The following is a 22,800-nucleotide window of genomic DNA, read 5'->3' as shown; positions in this document are numbered from 1 at the left end:
CTATGTTTTATGTTTGGTGCTTCTCAGCAAAGTTTAATCGAGTTGTTTCGTGGTGTGGAAGGAGGCGTGGCCTTTGAAGACGTTTATGGTTTTTAAAGCCTTACTCTCATAAATGCCATCTTATTGTTCTTGAGCAGCATTCTGCATCCATAAGGGCCTTAATCTGGTTTGATGATCGGCTGGTGTCTTGCTGGACAACCCGTCGGATCCTCCTGCTCAACACCGGTGAAATTTTCTTGGGTCGACCACTTGAAATTCTCGTTCCATATCTTTTAGGGTCTTTAAGAAATTTGCAACAGCAGTTTTACTACGCCCAATCTCACCAGTGATGGCACGTTGAGAGAGACCTTGCTTTTGCAGCTCGACAATTCTGCCATGTTCAAACTCTGTCAACTTTTTAGCCTTTGCCATGTTTTTACCCAAGGTAACACAGGAGATGTCAGTGGGAAATATTGACAACGCTTATGCTTGAACACAAATGACTAAATTTCGTTATGTGTTTACCGATTAATGCTTCGTTTCATCATGGTCTTAAACTTTTGACCAGCTAGTATTTAGGCTAATTTCATAGTGTTCACATTTTCCCTAGAAAATGCTAAAAACGTTTTTATTTTCCTTTTTCTTATTTTCATCTTTCGAAGCTCTACTCAAATAAGTGGTTGAGTCTAACAACGCAAAATGCATATTTTTTCTTTATGTTCATTGGCCTTAAGATTTTGGCCAGCAGTGTATATGTTTGTTGTTTTTCTCAGCTCTGGGCACAGGACAGGTAGAATATTTGGCGCCTATCCTGTGAAAGTGGTTTTATCGTGGGCACTCCCGTTTCCCCTCACAACAAATTCTGAGGCACTTGAAAATTTATAGATCCCAGCCACTCCATGGCCCTCATCATTGGACGTTCCACAGATTCTCGCGGGGTGGTTTGTTTGTTTGTTTTTGAATTTCGTGTAAAGCTACTCGAGGGTTATCTGCGCTAGCTGTCCTTAATTTAGCAACGAATAGTGGGATTGACCGTCACTTTATAACGCCCCCATGGCTAAAAAGGTGAGCGCCTCGAGAATGCGAACCCACGACTCTCAGATTACGAGTCGCACGCCTTAACCCACCTGGCCGTGCTGGGCCCTCGGAGGGTGGTCTGCGGCTTGCTTCTTTTCTGACTGCGGGCTCCAGACTTGTCCACTTCCTTTTTGCCGCTTTTGTCTCGCTCAGCGTTTTCACTCAACATTTTCATTCTGCCCCACCTCACTTTATTGTTTCAAATAAGCCAAATTAAAATATAGGAAAACCGTCAGGTACAAATAAATATTTTTTCACGAGTGGGGACGAAAAGGAACTACAACGTTTCTGAACACACCAGTTAGGGAGATAATTCCTCAGACTTCTCTCTTTCTCTAAACTAAACCCCTGCCACAGTTTCGTATCGTTTTACACACACACTGACCTGAAGACGAAAAACTTTCAAAACGTCGTCCTCTACACTTGTGTCTCCACAACAGGCAGTTGCCGTCTATTTTATAAAGTTTCATCACATTTTGTTTGTTATTTTGTGCAAAATTTCACAACTGCCTATACTTGCTATTTCACCAAAAGTACTAAGATTATATTTTTATTGGTATGTGATTTCCTTACACTAGTGCCCCAATGGCACAGCGTTATGTTTGCGGACTCCGACCGCTAAAAATCGTGAAGATTAGTGCTTAATTCTGACCAAACAAATCCTCAGACTAATCATTCAGCCACTGGTGTTATGGTCTGAACACCTTTTTTCAAGCTGGCAAGTGGGGGACGCTGATACAGCGGTAAGTCTTCGGATTTGCAACGCAAAAGTCAGGGGTTCGGTTCCCCTTGTTGAACTCAGCAGATAGCCCGATGTGGCTTTGCTATAAGGAAACACATTCAAGCTGGCAAAGCATGACATAAGTAACTTACTTGTTATCATATATTAGTATTAAGCAACTTATATATTTTAATAATGCACTTTATTGATGAGTGAAACGCGTCGTATGCAACAGATATGTCGAAATTAAAGTGGTTTGAATATTATTGTTATACATTCTCCTAACTGTTGAAAGTTTTCAAGTGACTGAACATAGAATTTAGTATTATAAATATAATAGGTTTAACATTTATATCTGACAACAAATTCATTAATTATAATCACGCTTCGCCAGTTTGATCCGTAAGTCATTTCACTCGTGTTTTATGATTGTTTGTTTGTTTTTGAATTTCACGCAAAGCTACACAAGGGCTATCTACGCTAGCTGTCCTTAAATTAGTTAGTAGCGTAAGACTAGGTAGAAGGCAGCTAGTCATCACCACCCACCGCCAGCTCTTGGGCTACTCTTTTACCAACGAATAGTGGGAGAGACCGTCACATTATAACGCCCCCACGGCTGAAAGGGCGAGCATGTTTAGCGCGACCGGGATGCGAACCCGCGACCCTCATATTACGAGTCGTACGCCTTAACACGCTTGGCCATGCCGGGCCTAAGCCAAAGGTACACATGGGTTACCTGTGCTCTGCCTACCACAGGTATCAAAACCGAGTTTATAGAGTTTGTTTTTTAAATTTCACGAAACTTACATGAGAACTATCTGCGCTAGCCGTCCCTAATTTAGCAGTGTAAGACTAGAGGAAAGGCAACTTGTCATCACCACCCACCGCCAACTCTTGGACTACTCTTTTATCAACATCACATTATAATGCCTCTACGGCTGAAAGGGCAAGCACGTTTGGTATGACGGAAATTCGAACCCGCGACCTTCAGATTTTGAGTCGAGGGTTTTAGAATTTAAAGTCTGCAAACATACTGCTATGCCACTGGGGAATCCGAAAGATAGGTCCATCATTTTCTATAAAAAATAAAGTACTTACTTCATGGTAGCAGGTAATGAATAGACATATATTTTGAGGAAACGAAATAAAAAAAACGTATAACCGAATAAATTTCGAAAAGTGGGCCTTTTTTATTCAGGGTCAAACTGGGAAGAAGTATTTAATAGTCATATCCTTGTCGTAAGTCACTAAGAATATTCCTGTCAATATTAATTATTTAAATTAAAAAATACAGAAAAATAAGGACTTTCTTTCCAATCTTATTAGATAATGACCAGAAACCGTCTACTAAAGTTGCGGCATATCCAGTTCATCAAAGAGATTATTATTTCAACATATTGCCCTTCCTTTATTTCGTTATTCAATTTAACGTACATGCTTTCAATAAAATTCAGTTTTTTGTGTTACGAATCTAACAGCGTAGTGCTGTTCTTACAATATCAGTAAAGAAAGTAAATGAAAACCCCAAAAGGTAGGTCAAGAAGCAAATGCGAAAGGAATGAACTTTCCATCCACATTCCTTAATTTGAGTAGTTCCGAGACGATTATTACCTCACGTGGAATGGATAATTTTCAGGAAAAAACGTCTTCCATTATCATGATTGTCGCGCCAGCATGCTTCTTTATTGTTGCAGTATGACATGTTCTGTACAATCTTTTCACATTTCTTTGTGAATTACGGAACATTGTTCATAGCCAGTATAATTCGCTGTTATACAAAACACGAGTACAATATTAATAACACAAATCTAAACACTGTTTGAAGATAATTAAAATAGTATAAGAATACTAAATATAAATCTCGAACTATAGCCGAAAATAAAGATAAAATAAAATAAGAATCATACTTAATAGCACGATAAAATATCCATTAATTTATTTTGTGATGTAGCAAAATAAATATAACAACGTACATAAAATTGTTAATTAAATGAAATATTTCTAGTTTAAGACTTTTAGAAGGAATGATAACAAAGCAAATTAAACAATGTTTCTCACTCGAAAAGTCGTCCTATTATAATGAAGAATTATTATTTGCAGGGTTTGATAAATTCCTTTACTCATGTAAAATACTTTAGATATTTCAACAACAAAGAACTATATCGTCACAATTAATTATTCAATAGGCAATGAATTAATTATGAATATTTTTTCTTGTTATTTAAATGTGTAATTTCGATGTAGAAAGAATCCATCAAAGAGTTGTAGACCTAGTCCCAAACAGTGCTGATGAACTTAGCATTTACCGAAATTACACAATTTAATGCCTTTATAAAAAAAAAAGAGTATAGTTTGTCATTTAATAATGGCTTAATAATTTACACTTTCAAAACAGTTTTTCACTAATTAACAAAGAACATATTTTCGGTCATTAGACTTCTTAAAAGTACTAGCTCTATAGGGTGGCCCTAAGTCCCTACCCATCCATATGTTATTACGTTATATTCAATTACGCAAGTATTATAAATTTGTTTCTTTTTTTTTCAGAGAAATATGGCCGATGTAAGCTCATTTACACTTGAAAATGTCTCACAGAACATGGCGTCGCATAATATTATGCAGCGAGAATGAGGGACAGCACACAGATACACTGGATACATAAGATTATGGATCGGTAGAGACTTACGGGCCACCCTCTACATTAATGACTGTACTTGTGTCTAATAGCAAGTGTAATTGTAATAATTCTTTGCCAGCTTGTAAAAATCATACACATCATGACAACTTTTGTTGTATCAAATGACTTGTATATGTTCCGGCTACTGCTACATTTGTCTGAACCCAGCCAGTGTGAGGAGCTTTGAATTGAGCTAAACACAGACAATATAGTGTGGCAAGAATACATTTATTATACACCATTCTTTCTTTTTTTTAATTTCCAAGGGACTAGATCAGCGCTTATCAAAGCGAATTTTTTATCTTTTTTGTTTAAAAACAGCTAAATATCAGCCCTTTGTTCAGGTAATATCCGGGTTACGCCGGATAATAGTATTGTAATAAAACTGGGATCATTCTGTTATAAGCACTCTTCTACATATATCACAGTTACATTAATGTCTTGTTGTTGTTGTTATTGCTTGGGCAACACAAAATATTTTGGACCACTTGTACTGCATACTGGTTACTTATCATAACAAAACTGACAGTTCAAAGATTTTGGACTGGAGGAGATCACATGCAAAAGTTTGATATTTCATGCAATTCTAAGAATAAATCTATGGGCAATATTAGGCCTATGTTTTAATTGTTTCCCGGATAAGTCATTACGTTACTGATCAGACTAGACTTGTCTTAAACCATACAAATGAACTCAAACTTCACGTTTAGTCTATTAAGGGAAGTAATACATTTCTATCTTAATACTCAATTATAGAATACATAATGAACATACACCGAAACTGTATCTGTAGATAATCTATGTTTTGGCGGCGTCTCTGTAAAGCCTGAGTGGCCAGCGACCGGCTTCAGAACATCCTGATTATTTCATCGTCTGAGTAAAATGTCTTACAAAAGAAGACTCGCATTTATTCTTTGACATTAGAGGTGTACCCCCCGCTATTACAGTGGTAAGTATATGGATTTACAATGCTAAAACCAATGGTTCGATTCCCCTCGATGGACTCAGCAGATAGCCCGATGTGGCTTCGCTAAAAAGAAAGCACACGCACACATTAGATGTAAACATCTACGCCTGTTCAATGACACCACCATGTCAATGGCAACACTATTTGCCGCTTCGAACTGCGTACATGTCCTTCAGTGAAAAAAATTGCTGATTAGAAAATCTAGTGTTATTAATAGTTATGGTCTTGAAACCTAATTTTTAGGGTAACAAGTTTATAGACCTATCGCTGCTCCAGTAGGTTGGGATAGGGTAGATGAAGATTATTCCTTAAATAATATTATTGTTGAAGATTTGTTTAATATAGATAGCTAAAAAAAAAAAGGATGAATGTCAAATAATATTACTCCATGTCCTTCCAAATACTTTGGTTGATGTTATCTCAAAATAAAAAAACAACAACATTCGTTTATTTTGAATTTCGCGCAAAGCTACACAAGGGCCATCTGCGCTCGCTGTCCCTAATTTAGCATTATAAGACTAGAGGGAGGGCAGCTAGTCATCACTACTCACCGCCAACTCTTGGGCTACTTGTGGGGTTGACATTATACTACCCCCACGGCTGAAAGAACGAGCATGTTTGGTGCGACGGGGATACGAACCCGCTACCCTTACATTATGAGTCGAATGCCTTAACCCACTTGGCCATCTACTAACAGTTTCTCTCCTATGTTCTTGAGTAGCTTTGGCAAGAGCTAAGATTAGAATATTGTAGCTAAGAAAGGTCTGGGAGCTCGCTATAGATTTCTACTTTTGGTAAAAGACTCATCAGACACCATACCACTTTGACTATCTTTAGTCATCATCGCATTTTCAAACTGAAGTCGATCCTTAATGGAAAACACCAGCCATTCTGGGCACTGATATATGCAATTCTCCTTTCTGAGTCTATGGCATCAACAAGCAAGAATTCATGAATCTTCACAGCATCGACAGAGTTTGACATCCTGAAAAGGACTGTTCCTAAACCCAATATCCATCCCCCCGGGGTTTCGAAACAAGCGAAAGCCAAAGCACAGATAAAGCATTGTGTAGCTTTATGCTTAATTCCAAACAAACAAACACACGAACCTGAAATTCTACAGGGTGTTCGGAAAATCACTGTGCAGTTTTGTAATCATATGTTATTATATTTCAGATTTTGATCCCAATATGTTTTTAACAACTGAAGAACGTGTATGGCTCGTCGAACACGTATTCGGAGAAGGTGGTAGATACACAGATGTGGTGCGACAGCGATTTGCTGAAAAATTGCCAGATACACCTGTTCCACATCGCAATAAATATGTAAGTGCACAGTGACTTTCCGAACACCCTGTATTATACCTCTGTATCCTTTGAGTGACTAACTCTCACTCTTGGCCATAACTTCTTTGAGTTGCTGAGCATTCCATTTCCTCAAGAATCAATCTTATTTAGACTTAATAACACTATATTTAAAAAAAAAAGAACAATACACATTTCAACAACAAAATCTCCACAATTGTTAACAAAGATAACAAACGTATGGCACTATTCTGTACCACACATTTTGCCTAATGAAAAATGTTTGCCCTCGTGCAAGTTCTATTACTATTGTTGAGTCAGACTACCTTCGGTAATTTTTCTTCGATATTATAAGCAAACATAGCTTTTAAACGTTTCTGCATTTCTGATATCATAGTTTAATGTTAAATACATTTTAACACTTCATAATATGTTGTATTTTATTTAATTATTCAGCATGGCTGATAAATGAATTTATTAATAATTTTATTGGTGTCTATATCATGCAATTTAAATCGTTCGTTTAAACTTTTAAAGGAAGATTACATTTCAATTATGTACAGGGGTTTGAATCGCTTGTACATTTTGTAGTTATTGTAACATACTAAAACAAAACGCCGTTACAACCTGAGTTGAACAAAAAGCATAATTTAATAAACATTAACAATTATAGAAGCTCAAAACAAAACTTTCAAACAATTTGAATACAAATTTTATCGCTTATAAAAAAAAAACAGCTAACGAAGAATACAATATGCATATCAGTTATTAATTTCAGTAAATAAATTGGTAAGGGTACAGAAATAGAAGAATAACTTAATTTTTTAAAAAACGCAATATTCCAAGATCAAAATACTTTAAGATAAAAACAATATAGACCAATAAGAGGAAATAATTTGTTTTAACTATGTTATGTGGACGAACTCAAGGCAGCGTTTTTATTTAGTGGTTAGACTTGCAAATTTACTCAGCTCCAGACAACTTTAATATTTGTACTTATCGCTAGGAGAACCTTATCTCAATTGCCTAATACAAACACAAAATCTTAAACGTGTTGTAGCTAGATCAATATTAGGTGAGTTAATATTTAATTTGAATATAATTTTAAAAATATTAGCTGCACTAAGCGACACCATAAAATAAAAGTAAAATTCTGTTACCTCACATTATAATTGACTCAAACAAAGATCGCACAATAAATAATTCAGCATTAATTTGTATCTCGGGTCAACCTGAAGATGACCTAAGAAAGTTGAAACGTTCTATGCTTTATAAGTAAAAGTTTTAATACGTGTATCAGCCATCATGAGATACATTTTTATTTCAGTTGGGTTTCTCTTCATCACGAATTACTTCAGTGTTAATTTGTGCTATTCGTGAAAATGAAACCGAAAGAAACCTTTAAGTAAAGTTTCATTTTGACTTTTGTCAGTTTTGACACTGACACAGTGACAGTTCTGAACAGATGTTTACTGTAAATAATTTAGCTTTATCCTTCAAAAGTTAATCTAAAGTTATATTTTACAAGTTGTAACTTTTGCATGTAATGTACATTATAAGTACCTCCATAAAGTATATAATATTCAACTGTCTTTTGTGTTTTATATCACTTGCAAAACAAGTCATGATATCTGAAATAACAGGCAGTTTGTTCAACTTTAAAAGTTTAGGGCTGCAAATTCCTTTAGACTGACTGATCTGTAGCATTCTGTTATTGTTAGTTTTTATAAATTCTAGTTAGTGTCTTAATGGCTTCAGCCTTCAGATAAGGTGAATCAATTTGGTATTGAATGCTCAGTGCCAGACTTGGAGTTAAAGTATCAAAAGTGTGATTTTTGCAATTGTAACAATGGAAGAAAAGAATATAGAACTTAAGATGTTCATCAAATTTGATATTGTAATGATGTAAATATGTACTTATAGGTTTAAGATCTAATACTAGGTACTGTGGTAGTGTCATGTAATTAATGTTACAATTAAAATTAAACTTGAGGGTTACGACCACCCAGTCTCATTTTCAAATTTCAGTCTAATACAGTTACTTAGTAAGGCTTTGATTTAAAGTTAAATGAAAACTAGGTGGTGATAACAAATGTTAGCAGAAGTAAAATGTGGTTAATACAGTAAACTTAAGGGAAGGCTCAGTAAATGTGTAAATGATAATGATTGAACTTGAATTTTTCTGAAATGAATGATACAGCCTCTGTGAACAAGCAAGCCCCATTTGGCCTAGAAATAAAATCTCCCGTCATACCTATCAACTTAAATTTCATAAATTTTTATGCTTTAATTTTATACCTTAAATTCTTTGTAAGCTTGTCTTGCTTTTTACTTTAAGCTATCATTTTCTTTCTACAAGGAATATGTTTACCTAGAATGTTTAAAAATGTACATTTAAAATTTTTTCCACATCTGATCAGTATCTCCAAGTAACTGAACTGCCCAATTCACAACAGACACTTCTTGATACATCCCTTCAAAAATTTGTAATCAAAATATGATTATTCCTTATCTCCATATTTTGTAACAATTACATAATGTAATTCATGAAAAGTGTATTAAATGTTGAAATTTATATTTCTGCACTGCTCTGAGGAGTTTCACTTGTAACCAATGCACTTAAGGATTTTTTTAGAATTTTTCTGCCTGTCTTAATGTACAAATTTTATTCAGTAAGAAACTGTAATTTTATGAAAATACAATTAACCAATTTGTGTTTGTTTCGTATGATTCCCTTTATCTGTCAAATTGTTTATTTGTTTAGGCCTTTGTTCATATTACATGCTCTGAGGATATAAAAGGGTGTAATAAAGGACAGTTTGAAATAAACTATAGGCAAAATTTAAATACCATTGAATAGAAACAATTATAAAGAAGTAGAAAAACAGTTTACCTTTTTTTCTTTCTTTTTTGACTTGTTGAGGTTGCACTTTATGTATAATTGTTTACAATATTTTCTATCCACTGGTATTTAAACTTTGCCTATAGCTACTTTTAAACTGTCCTTGATTAGTAGTTGTTCACACCCTTGATTTGTAGAGGGTGCACTTTATTTGTAGTAGTTTTTCAGTAACTTAATTAAATTATGAGGACAGTTTTAAACATATCTATAGACATACAGGGTGGCCCATAAGTCCCTACCCATCCATATATCTTATGTATCCAGTGTATCTGTGTGCTGTTCCTCATTCTCACTGCATAATATTGTGCAACACCATGTTCTCTGAGATATTTTCAAGTGTAAATGGGCTTAAATTGGCCATATTTCTCTGAAAAAAAGAAATTTATAATACATGCGTAATTGAATATAACATAATAACATATGGATGGGTAGGGACTTACAGGCCACCCTGTAGATATAAAGGGTAGAATTAGTTGTTTAGATGCATGCATGATGTGTGGAATCTCAAATGTTCTCACTGGACTTACTATTTTCTGATGACTTGCATTATGTATAATAGGTTTTCATAACTAAAATGCCATAATTTTCTTTCTGAAATACACAGTAATCAAAATATATTGTTAACTCAAAAGATATAAAATAATCTCTATGGCATTCCATTCTTTAAAATTTTGACTGACAAGTGATGCCCTAAGCTTTGTTGGCATTCCACATCTGAAATTATGGATGAAAAGGTGTTCCAACAACACAGTTGTTAATTCTTTTTAAAAAATGTATTTCAATGAGTTAATTTAGGTTATAACAACTTAAAAAAAGAATAAGAGTAAAGACTAACCACAAAGAAAAGGTGGATTGGGAACCCTTATAATGATGAGTATCTAGACCCATGAAAAAATATTCTTGCTTTGTACATGTATCTATTCATTCTCTTGGAAATATCTGAGTTTGTTGTTAGGTTATTAGCAGCAATCTTCTTTGAACACTGTTGTGAGATGTTATAATAATATACAGCTTTTATTTTATTTTCATTAAATTTAGGCAAATATGGATTTTAAACGTCCCTCACGGGGAGATTCAGAAGAGGAACTTGAACGTATGCAGGAAGAATTTTTAGCAGGTAGACTTCAACCTTCAGCAAAAGTTGTTAGTGTTGGAGAAAAGAGAAAAGCAGTGGAGGAAGTGAAAGATTCAGCCTCAAGAGGTATGTTCTTGATATTTCATTTTATATTCTGAAGTTTTCTTTTAACAAAAAGACAAATGAGTTGTATTATAAAAGATATTTTCCATTAGAGATATTTTTATGAGTATCATAATATACAAACAAGTTTGATTTATTTGGGGATCAACTTGCACTCTCTTTATGCTCTTGAGAAGTACTGTGCTCTATCAGCACAAATTTTCAGTGCATGCCACTAGCCTTTCATCTTCAATTTCTGCATATCCATATGCAAATGATTATGTAGCAGCTCTTCACCAAAAGGAACTGGGCACCACTCTCATTGTAACTAGTGCCCTCTTCACATCTTCACTCATTAATCACTTCTCAATTGGCAGCAGTACTGTACAGACATGTTGATTTGTGTTTTTGGATTTGTTGACATTTTCCATCATAGTACTGACTTTTTTTTTTTTTTTCACTAAGGTGAGAATAGACAATGGCATTTTGCAAGTATCACTGGTATATTGTACTTCCTACTGTAGACCTGACATATAGTTCAAAATATTAAAGGTTTTGGTTGTAGCACAATATATATATATCTAGCAGATTGCTTTTTTCTCCTATGGCATTCCTCCTTCCACCATCATCTTGATGTACATTCCCAGCGGGTCTGGTTTTGGTAGAAGATAACCTGGTTACATTTAGTATCATTTCTAGATGGAGTGACTGACCTTCCTACCACACACTTAATGCTCCATTCCAGATGCCACCGTGTTTTGGTTGAAGTACTCCACCATGTCACAAATATATAGAGTACTATGCAAAAGTGTTAGGACAAAAACCAGAAATGTGATTTCAGGCTACCTTCAAAGAACAATGGAAGGTAAATCGCAGTTGAAACATCAAAATTTTATTGATCTTCATATTTACTACAATAGAAACTCAATGCATGTGCCTGAGTTCAACAAATTAATATTTTGTGTGCCCTCCATTTGCTTTAATAACTGCAGACAGTCTTTAAGGCATTGTTGCAACATACTTAAAGTGTCTTTTGAGATTTTACTCCAAATTTCTTTAATACACTCTCATAGTTTCTTTGGAAGTAACTTTTGATTTGTCAAGTTTGTGATCTATCAAGTACCACATCTGTTCACTTGGGTTGAAAATGTGGCTCATTGGGGACCATTGCATCATTTGAATGACTCCAGTAGATTCCTTCTTAAGTAATTTCTGCATAGGTTGGATGAGTGTGTGGGGTTATTATCTTCTTGGTAGTAGTATCCTTTATGAATAACACTCTGTAACACAAATTTTGTTCCTGGATAGTGTGTGTTATTTCTTAATTGCTTATATTGTAAAAGTACAGAAAATGGCCAATATTCCCTTCAAACTTTGCTTTTGTGACCTAGATAATGAAATTTAGAAATTAACCTATTTTCTGTGTAAAAACAGGCAAATTTACAACAGGATTTGTGACTGTAATGTAAATCACTTTCATGTATCAGTCCCCAAATATAGTCTTACACAGACCAGATATATTGTGACAGAAGCAGAGCCCATCTTCATGAGTGAAGAAGCTTGAAAAATGTTGGTGACACTTCCTCTGACTTGGGACTTGCACACTTTCATTTAACAAATCCCACTCCTTGAGTCTAGATGTCAAAAGCTTGGCATTCAACTTTGTTATACCAAGATCTCTGATCAAGTCATTGAGGTCTCTTTGGTTGGGGTAGTATGGGTTTCTCTCACCAGCTGCACCTCTGAAATTGTAATCTGAATCTTTAACGTCTATCTCCTCTTTTGATTTGCTACTCTCTTCTGAGGATTGCTGCTTTCTCTATGGTGGAGTGGGTACATGGAGCTCAGGACAGTGTGGCACTATGGGCGATGGATGATGGAAGGTCTGGATACTTGATAGCAGATGCATTCTTGCTGGCCTGATGTTTGGAATGGTCTGCCATACAGAAGTAGCAATTGCTTGAGTGGTCAGTGGGTTCACGCCAAATTCTTGAAATAGCGAACTTCACGGCTCTCTTTTCCCTCTGTACCATCCTGCAAAAGAGCAAAATAAAATTGTTATTATGAAGAATAAACTTATTTCATGCACAAGTAATGTGTAAGAGGCTCATCAAAATATTTTATATGCGATATTTTTTTTATACTATTGGAAATGTAAAAAAAATTAAAAAGATATTTAAATTTTAAAAGGTTTAAAATTTGTATAATATAAAATCTTACTATTCCAGCAAGCAAAAATTGTCTGTCTTACCTTCTAGAGTTTTTATCCAGTGCTTACAGGTAAAATGGAGATGCCCAGGGTTAGTCTTGATCCCTGACAGGCATGCCGAAATGTGCCTTGTAAGCTCCACACATTTTAGCAGATGCTATCACAGAGTATGTTTTTGCTATTGTCTTGATAAATTGGTCACATACATAGCAAAATGCTTGCAGTTTCTTGATGCTCTCTTTGATAAAATCTGATAGGTCTGTGTGTTCACTTGTGCAGTTAGAACTACACTGAAGTGGTGAGTGGTAGGACCCTGTATGTATATATTACTATGGAAAGTTCTAGATCATTTTAAAAGGTTCTTGAAAATTCTCACAAGTTCTACAACATTCTAGAAAGTTCATGAAAATTCTTGTAAGTTTGAGAAAATTCTGTATCAACCACTCAGCACTGAATCTACCTAGAATGTTCTGGAAAATGGGTAAATTTGAAAATTTAATTACCCAGGTCACAAAAACAAAGTTTGAAGAGAAAAATAGGTCTTTTCCATTTACTTTAGGCATAAGCAATTGGGAAATAACACTTTCTGCCCAGGAACAAGAAAAAGTAAAAATATTGTTACATAGTGTAATACAAAAACCACTGGGTATACTATGGTCGATTAGTACTGAGGGTACTTGTGCTAGTCTATTATTTTATCTATTTTGTAAATATCTCCTGTTGATTTAGCAGCAAAACACTCCCAAACCATTACATTGCCTCCTCCATGCTTCATGGTTGGTGTTATGCATTGAGGTAAGTTTCTTTGACCAGACATAAAACCTATGCTTTGAACCAAATATTTCAAACATGGACTCATCCACCCTTAACACCCTTTTCCAATCATCAGTAGACTAGTTTTTGTACTTTTTAACAAATTTTAGTGTCTTGACAATGTTTGAAGATCAAAGAAAAAGTTTTTTAACTGCTACACAACCAAATATTCCATTCTCCTTGAGTCCTCTCTAGACACTTTTCTGTTGTGGTTGTTCATCTTATGCATGAAATCAGTGGAAGTTTTCCTTCTTTCATGAAGGCTGCAAAAACGAAGATATTGAGTTTAGGTATTTTGCTTCTTCCTTTCCTATTTTCAGATTTACCTGTCTCAGTCTCAGTGGTGTTCAGGGGTCATTTCAAGTCTGCAATAATTTGTTTGAGAGCCCAACCAGCATCACATAACTTTAATGTGAACTCTATGCTATTGATGATTCCCTATGCTTTTTGGGTTATGGCATGACAACAAAACTAAGTATATGGTGTTAAATACTGTTTTATCAAAGTTTATTTGTGGACGCTATTAAATTGATTTCTTCTAGAATATACCTGTACCATATACTAGCTCCTTGCTTGTTTATATATATATATTGTTAATACACTGCATGGGGTACCACAACATTTATTTCAGACCCGAAATTTGATCAGTATGTTCATTCAGGCAGAACCCATATGATGTGCCTTTGGTACAAGTAGATGGGAATTTTAAAGAGTCATAAGTTTTGTCACCCTGGCTCATTCACTTGTCAACAAGGATCAGTGAAACATTACCACACTGTTGGAATTTACTTCCTGTATGACATAGAAGAATTAGCCCCATAAAATTGAAAGAATGGCAATTTTTTCCCTAACATTATAGCACATTACTGTATGTGTGTGTGTGTGTGTGTGTGTATATATATATATATATATATTGCAGTTTGCCCCTCAAGCTGATATGTTCCTCCTCCATACCATCCTCTAAATGTACTAGGTCTGATGTTGGTTAGAGATGGCCTAGCTGCACGTGTTCTCACATTTGCAGCCTGTTATTCCTCCTCCTATTGTGAACCAGATGACAAATACCCACTGCTACCAGGTTTTGGACTGGAGATGCACTTCAGGCATGTGGTCTGTCATCTGTTGGATGACCGTTCTGGAAGATATGGTGTTGGTTGTAGCTGGATGCAACATATTTCATCACTTGTGTACAATTGGACATACTCCTGCTGTGGGCTATAAGTACCATACTCATTGCAGTTAGGTTTTGGATGAGAGTTGTTATCTGGTTGGGGCTTTCTATGTCTTACTGTCTATGAGATGTTGATTCCCAGTGTTGAAATGCACACAAGTGGAAACAGATTTTGGCACAAAAACTTGTTTTTCCTGTTTCAAGATGAAGAGGTGGGGTCTCCTGCTGGTACAGTGGTAAGTCTACAAATTTGTAGTACTAAAATCAGGGGTTCAATTTCCCTCTGTGGACTCAGCAGATAGTCTGATGTGGCTTTGCTATAAGAAAACACACATGAAAGGGTGTGTGATTTTTAACCTGTTATGGATCTGATTAACAATTCCAGATACAGCCTAGTGTTGGATGAGGTTAAACTACCATTACAGTCTGTCGCATCCTTGCCACTTGATACAAGAGTCTCATTCATTGATCATACATATTCCACAATTTCTTCCTGTTTTTACCCCTTTTTTTGTTCATGATGGTCTCATGAAAGAATGAATAGTATATTTAGATCAGATGTAATTAAGTCTTCCATTGAGTTGTAATGTGTTCTCTTTTAATTGTACACCTTTTGTCTCTCTTTTTGTATTTTTGGAAGGGAGACATTTTTTTTTTTATCAGTCCTCCATCAGTTCAGTTTGGGATTCTTTCTGTTTTATAAGCAGATCTGAGATATCGTATTGGAAGGTAGCATTTCCCTACACTGAAAATGTATTTCCAATAGATATCTCTTCTCACATTTTCTGCCCATTCTTTCCACTTCTAGTGGTATATAGTTTAGGTATTCTGACCACTAGTAAAGTGATTAATGAGTGTAGGTGTGAAGAGGATGTTATCTACCATGGGAGTGCTGTAAAATCATTTGCATGTAAATATGCAGAAGTATGAGATGGAAGGCTTATGAAATGCATTGAAATTTTGTGCTGATAGAGAGTAGTGCTAGTGAAGAACAGTGATTTTGCAAGAGGGGGGGTAGGTATTATTGGAAATATATTTTCAATGTAGGAAAATGCTTTCTCTAACCAAAATTAGTATTCCTAACAGATTCTCCAAAATTACATAAAACATACTAATTGATTAGCATGAGTTTAAACTTACTTTGACATTAATTACCTAAGAATACACACAACAGCTTAAATACAAGCTTTTATTTATTTAAACTTTACATGAAATTACTAATTCTAAAAGACAGGAGCAATAATAATTGGTTATCACTTCTAACAGTCAACATGCTGTGTTACCATATACAATCAGGAGCATAAATTGATGTGGCAGAGTAGAAACAAAATTTTAATGTTCATGCAGTGGAACCTTCAACAAAGCAGTGAAAATTTATTGTGAATAAAACTTAATCCAGAAATGTTTGTGGGTATTGCAACATGGAAGAGCAACAGAAAATCTATAGATGACTTATATTAACTGTGATAACAAGTATTTAGCAACAATGTGCAATTGTGAAAGTGGTAATTCTGCCTTTTTTAATCAATATTTTTAAAGTAAATTAAATTCATTACTGGTTAACTAACATAGATTTATTTTTAACAAGTACATTAATTGTTTGAAAAATTTATCTTAGTCCCTTTCCTGGTAATAAGCAATATATAAACCTTATTACTTTATTGAGAAATCAGTTTTCATATATGTTTTATTATCTGCATCTTCAATTTGTGAATAACAATAAAAGTACATAAATAAAGATACGTTTTGAAAACTTGTTAATTATTTTTAATTTTCCTTTTTATAAGTTTTAGAAACAAATGTTACAACTTTCAAAAACCAAGTTGAATTGTATATTTAAATAATTTTGATACAAACCTTGGTGACTGATTTTTCTACCTTTGTTATTCAGCTTCAGCAGTAAATACTATAAGTGTTAGTGGGAAACCTTTCATATACTTACATACAAGCTATGGGTACAAAGAAACTGCACAATTTTTATGGAATGGGGGTACAATAGGTTTAATATGAATTAAACCAATTTCCTTTTGACTGTTTTCCAAGGAGTTTAAGGCAAGTTACTCTTACTTAGGTAATGTATCGTGGGGTTCCAATTCCTTTCACATGTTAGGTCTCTTTCGCACCAATTTTCATCACATTATGGTCTTTGCTTGCCTTTCTCCTGGCTTCTTTTACCTGGTGGTGGTTTGATTATCTTCCAAAAAGATTCTCATTACAAAGTGGTCCCTTATTCCACAGATGTTGCCACTCAGTCTTCATACATGGTTTTGACTTTTTTATTGTCTCAGCTGAAGATCTGACTACACATGTTGCTTCTGTCACTCTCAATTCATGGTACCTTCCATATCTGTTTCCTACGGGTTTTAATATGTCTCTAACTTTTGTCTCTTCACCATGGTTTCTATCCTTCACACCTTTTCTTCACTGTTCTTCATCCAGTAGTTTGTCATAAGCTTGTTCACTTTACCTGTGTCCAACTTTTGGGCAGCCTTGACTATTTTCTTATGTTTCTTCTGGGTTTTTTCTTTCCCTCTCCTCTCATTTTTCATGCCTTTGCTTTGTCTGTTAGAATATCATTGTGTTTCTTTATGCACTTTCCTTTTCAATGTTTCAGCCTTTGTATTAATGTTCAATGTACATTCCCTCCCTCACAACCTAATTCCTTGTCCTCTTTGCTTGTGGTTGTCCTTGTTCAGGTTTTTATACCATTCATGTTGCCCACATCTTTAGCATTTCTTCTGTGTCCTTCTATATCCTGACCTCGGTTTTTCTTTCTAAAACTTATGCTTTAGTTACTGTATTTTGACTTTTACACCCATTTCAATACCTTCCATTCTTATGCAGCTATACTCCTTTTTCTGGTTTATATGTTGTGTGTTATGTGGCACTATCTGCCTCCTTTTAGGGTTCATATTCATGACTCCTCATTCATTAGAAAACTTCAGTTTACAGTGTTCTATAAACTAGGGTTAGAAAATTCATCATTTTTAGGTCAAGCCTTTCAGCCTTGGATTTTCTCTCATTTTCAAGGGTACCAAGGCCAAACAAAATTCAGTAGATGGCAGTGAGGCCACAGTACACAATAATGGTAAGGGAAAAGAAATGAGTTTTACAATTAATTTAATAAATATAGCATTACTTTTGGTTTGGGTGGCTTTGGAAGCTGGCCTTCCTTCCAGATTATAAGGTAGATAAGTATAAATTTTGACTAATGAGAGTTATGGAAGAACAGTACATCAGCTTTGAGATGAAAAAAAGAAGTATCCTGCTGATCTAAAATATACTGTGACTTTAATAAGATTTCTAGTTTTTATCCCCACCTGACCCAAAATGGTATTTGACCTGAAAATCACACATAACTTTTTGGCACTTCTCTCCACTTATTAATTTTTTTAACTTTGAGAAGGATGAAATAAAATTCTTGAGAGGAGAATTATTTTAAAGGTTTCCAGGATTAGACCTCTGATGACCTAAGAAATCATGAATAAATCTCAGGCATCTCTATCCACTTACTAATTTATCCAACTCTGATAAAGATCAGACTTAAACATAAATAGAACAAGTGCTTTATAAGATTTCTGGCTTCTGTTTCATCTTGACTCCAAATGACCTTTGACCTATGAACTATGTACAGATTTTATTCATCTCTATCTATTTATTACTTGTCTAACTTTGAGAATGATCAGTAGAGAGCATGTCTGTTCCAGAAGTTGTGCAATGTCCCACTTGTACTTCATTTTCATCCCTGAGCGTACCTGTTCATTCTGGGAGGTTGCTTCCCACTTGGTTTGTTATTTCTGCACCTACACCTGTCTTCCACTTTTGCAATGTAAGATTCTAGCTATTGTGTGAGAGGAGAGCACATTTACTTCCACTGAAAATGTATTTACAAAAGGTACATAGCTCCTCTCATATGATTCCTCCTATTCCTTCTCATTAAAACCTGTGTTTCTATTCTAGAATCTGCCAGTTCTTGAAAGTGGGGATTGAGTGGGAATAGCAGAGAAAGATAGCTGTGCTATCATAGGTGGCACAATACTATTGTTGAAGAGCAGTGACATAACATGTGCATGGTGGAGTATAAAGATTGGTGCACTGATTACTAAAAATTCTTTCAACAATGATTTAGATAGCTTTTGTGCAAGAGGAAGGAAGTACCAATCAGAAATATATTTTTAGGGGGGAAAATATTAACTTTTGATCTTATAAGTTGCTCTCTATCTTACATTTAAATTAAACAAATTCAAACATTATAAAAATAGCTAATAACACTTTTTCCAATCCAGTATTTCCTTCCACTCAAAAGGTTAGCTATTTTGTTTGTAGCTGCCCTCTATACATGAACTGTTATTACACATGCCACAAGCTTTCCACATTCCCCTCTTGGAATCAAATGATTCAAACATGTCTCTCATGCAAATCATGCATCACATCTCCACCAATAGGAGTGTAGTACACTCAAGTTACTTTTTCGATGCACCTCCACTAAATTACCACTTTTTATTTGTCAGCATTTGCACTTCTACTTTTCTTTTTGTCTTAATTAGTGTTTTGGATTGAATTTATTTTCAAAGTGGTTTGATTTAAAATACTTGTTTGTTTTAAAGCATTCAGGTTTCATTGCCCTTATTATAGTTGCATTTATTTCTTACTTCAAATGCTCTTGTTCATTGGTACAACATGAATTCTGAAGTTAATGTCATTGCTTTGGGTGTCTCATGTTCAATAGGCACTTGACCAGAGGCCTCTGCTACTGGCAAACCATTGGGAGATTTATGTATACTTGATCTCAATGGGATTGAATCATGTAAGGCTTCACATGTTCAGGAAGATGTGGAGCAAAGTTTCCATCTCCTGAATTTGCCGGACATTCACGTACCCTTTCCGAGGATTCTGTTCAGACTTTTATTTCTTGGGTATGTTATTATCTTACCCTTTGCTCCTTTATCATACGACCTAAGTCCTTTATTCTTGCATGAATCTACTTCTCAACCCTAATTTCTTTTCTCTTGTCCCATTCACTTCTCAATTGGGTGATGGTATTTGTCTGCCTTGTCCCCCATAGACTTTGGATCAGTCTGCCCTTGCATATCCTAGAGCTGACTATCGATATCTCGATCAACAGTTGTTGAGTGTGATTTTATCTGTTTTGGCAGTAGGCCCTGAATCTTCCATTAGTCTTACCTATGACCAAATGTTCTACCTCCATCCTATTTTGTGGGGACATCCTCACCTTCCTTACCTTCAGATTGGCTTGTTTATTGTCTTTGTCTCTGGCATTGCAAATGTGGTTTATCTGATGATAGGATTTTTTAGGTTATGATGCTATCTTATCTCAAATCATTTTACATACTCCTTATCTCTAGGATTTGCATCTTACTCTATTATCAAATACAAAATGACTTGACAATTGTCAAGTTCTAGAGTCCTTGGAGTCTCCAGTGGCATCTCTCCAACAAAAACCTGCCTTTTCACATTAGATAGCCTATTTATCTCAGTCAGATCTGAGTGTGAACCTGATTTCTGTTTCCTGTCCTTCCCCTTACCTGTCCCTCCTCTTTGTGGTGCCACAATCCATCATTTTTCTAGATGATGCAAATGTGTGACCAACAATTTTGCTGGCTACCTGGAGGGTACTGTTCCTTCATGAGCTCAGCTTGTAACCTTTGTTTGCCACCAGTGTTGGGATTTATCAGATTTTGTCAGAATGTATAGCAAGTTTCATATGTTTAACATGATTGGTAACTGTTTACTAATAAAGAATCTTGTATTGTTTTAGGTCTATCACAGAACCAAAGAGAGGGAGGAAGTAAAAAAATTAAGTCAAAATTTAAAGAAAAGAAGAATGAAGAAAAAGCCAGCATTAAAAAGAATGAAAACCTTATATTAGATAGTTGAGTATATCAGTATCATTCTTTGCATGTTTCAAAATATGTAATGAAATATGTATCATTTTAATTTCTTGTGTGTGTTAGAGCCAGATTTCAATAGAACCCAGCAGGCTGTATTGCTTCACTAACTTAGGCATATTAATAATAATAAACTTACTCTTACACTGTTTATCTTTGCATATGTAGAATATTATTATAGTACAAGTTTTAATTGTTTCTTAAGAAAAAACACACCAACAAGAAATCCTTTTAAATTTTCAAAGCTGTAAATTTATACAAATATCATATATAAAAATAATAATTTATTTATGAAACTACACAGTTTATAAAAAATTTGCCTGAAATTTGAGACTGTTTCATCCAGTAGTTCATTTTTGCAGTTCAATGAAAAAAAACATGAACTGATGCACCTGAGCGTGAAAGAATTAAGAAACTATTTGGATGTAAAAAAATGAGCATAAGCATGGTGTGTTTACAATGCAGCTTGAACATTTACTTGGATTTGGAATGTAAAAATGTTATCCAGTCAAAATCAAAATCAGTGTGTAGTATATTTTATAGCTATTTTTTAAATACACATACATGCACAGCAGCAGAATTATATTTTGCAGTTTTGCTTTGCAGATCTATTGCAACAAGGTATCTGAATTTTGTATTTGAAGAATTTGGGGCATTCTTCTTGGTGGACACAACAGATAGCCTGGTGTGGCTTTGCCATAAGAAAAAGAAAAAAAATTCACAAACATTTCTCTTGTTCAAAGTGCTGAAAATATTCTGTTTCTTTCACTTTTTGTTATCATTGAAATGTGTATGTCAAATTATTCAAACAGTAACCTCACAATCCATTCTGCATAAAAGTGAACTCAGGAAAACAATTTATATTGTGTGGTTGTGCTTTGTCATTCTTAAAACATAAAAAAGTTTGTTTCTCAATTTTGCTTGAGCATAATTTTTATTCAAAAATGTTTCAATATTTTTTCATAGTATCTCACTTTTTTTTTTTACACCTGAAATTTTTGCACACCAGATTTTGTAACCAAAGAACTTTAATTCTCCATCATTATAGATCATGACTTTGGTTTTCCATCTGTCATTAAAGACATTGTGGTGAGTATTTTTATTCATCAGAATTATTGTTATACTTGTAAATTAGTATTTGTGTTTAAAACCCATTTAACATTTAAATTATTTTATTATTTTTATACTATTTTGGTATTCAGTAATTAATCTGGGAAGACAATTCTAAACAAAAATTATTTAAGAAAAGCTACTGAGAGAATTATCCTGTAGCAACTACGTCTTAGGGTATTTTGATGATTTTTTTTTTAAATTCTGTGTGGAGACTGCAGTTTGCCTATAGTCCAAATTAATTTTTTCTCTGAAATTCCTAAACATAACTTTCAACAGCAAAGTACAAGAATCTTTAACTAATTAAAACCACTAAAAAAAGCCCTACTCTCTATTTATTTTTGAAATAAATTTTGATCAGTTGCAGCTCAAATCAGTGCTGATATAGGTTTTATATATAGACAAACAAAGAAAAGACATCATATATACATAGGTGATAAAAAAAATGTATAACATTTGTTGAAAATGATCAAAGGTACCTGTAAAATCTCAAAGACTATGGAGCTGTAACAGTTGAGAAGTGTTAATATATCCTGTCTCATAATTATCTATTAAATCCAGGTGAAAAATTACTGGTCATGTAATATGAAATCCATCAATATCTTTGCAAAACTAAAACAATAAAGAGTACATTCATAGTTATACCAGTTGTGAGAAACTACTAAAAATCTTAAAAACTAGATAATGTAGTAGTAAAGATGCCCTGTCTGATCAGTTTCTTCTAAATGCAGGTATAAAACTAGAAGGCATGCAGCAGAAAATGTTAGACAAATGCACAAATTCA

At 34.5% G+C, this 22,800-nt stretch overlaps 1 protein-coding gene across 7 annotated transcripts in view; it reads left to right on the top strand.

The window, feature by feature from the left end:
* The first annotated feature begins 7,581 nt into the window (after positions 1–7,581).
* Positions 7,582–22,800, top strand: part of LOC143222781 (RNA polymerase II-associated protein 1-like) — a 32,688-nt gene continuing 17,469 nt past the window's right edge. For 4 of the 7 annotated variants that reach the window (XR_013012483.1, XR_013012481.1, XM_076449743.1 and 1 more), the window contains exons 1-4: positions 8,176–8,199; positions 10,666–10,828; positions 20,777–20,890; positions 21,955–21,995. Coding sequence is in view for 4 of the 7 variants with exons in the window: in XM_076449743.1 (XP_076305858.1) it covers positions 8,191–8,199; positions 10,666–10,828; positions 20,777–20,890; positions 21,955–21,995 (327 nt within the window). In the remaining 3 variants the exon portion in view is untranslated. Of the gene's footprint in view, positions 7,801–8,175; positions 8,200–10,665; positions 10,829–20,776; positions 20,891–21,954; positions 21,996–22,800 lie in introns of those variants that run through there. The other 3 variants (XR_013012482.1, XM_076449744.1, XM_076449746.1) reach the window with 1 other exon arrangement.

Source organism: Tachypleus tridentatus, chromosome 8 (assembly GCF_004210375.1).
Source record: "Tachypleus tridentatus isolate NWPU-2018 chromosome 8, ASM421037v1, whole genome shotgun sequence".
In the NCBI taxonomy this organism is placed as follows: domain Eukaryota; kingdom Metazoa; phylum Arthropoda; class Merostomata; order Xiphosura; family Limulidae; genus Tachypleus; species Tachypleus tridentatus.
The sequence above is the reverse complement of the archived record's forward strand: the minus strand, read 5'-3'. Positions and strand labels throughout refer to the sequence as shown.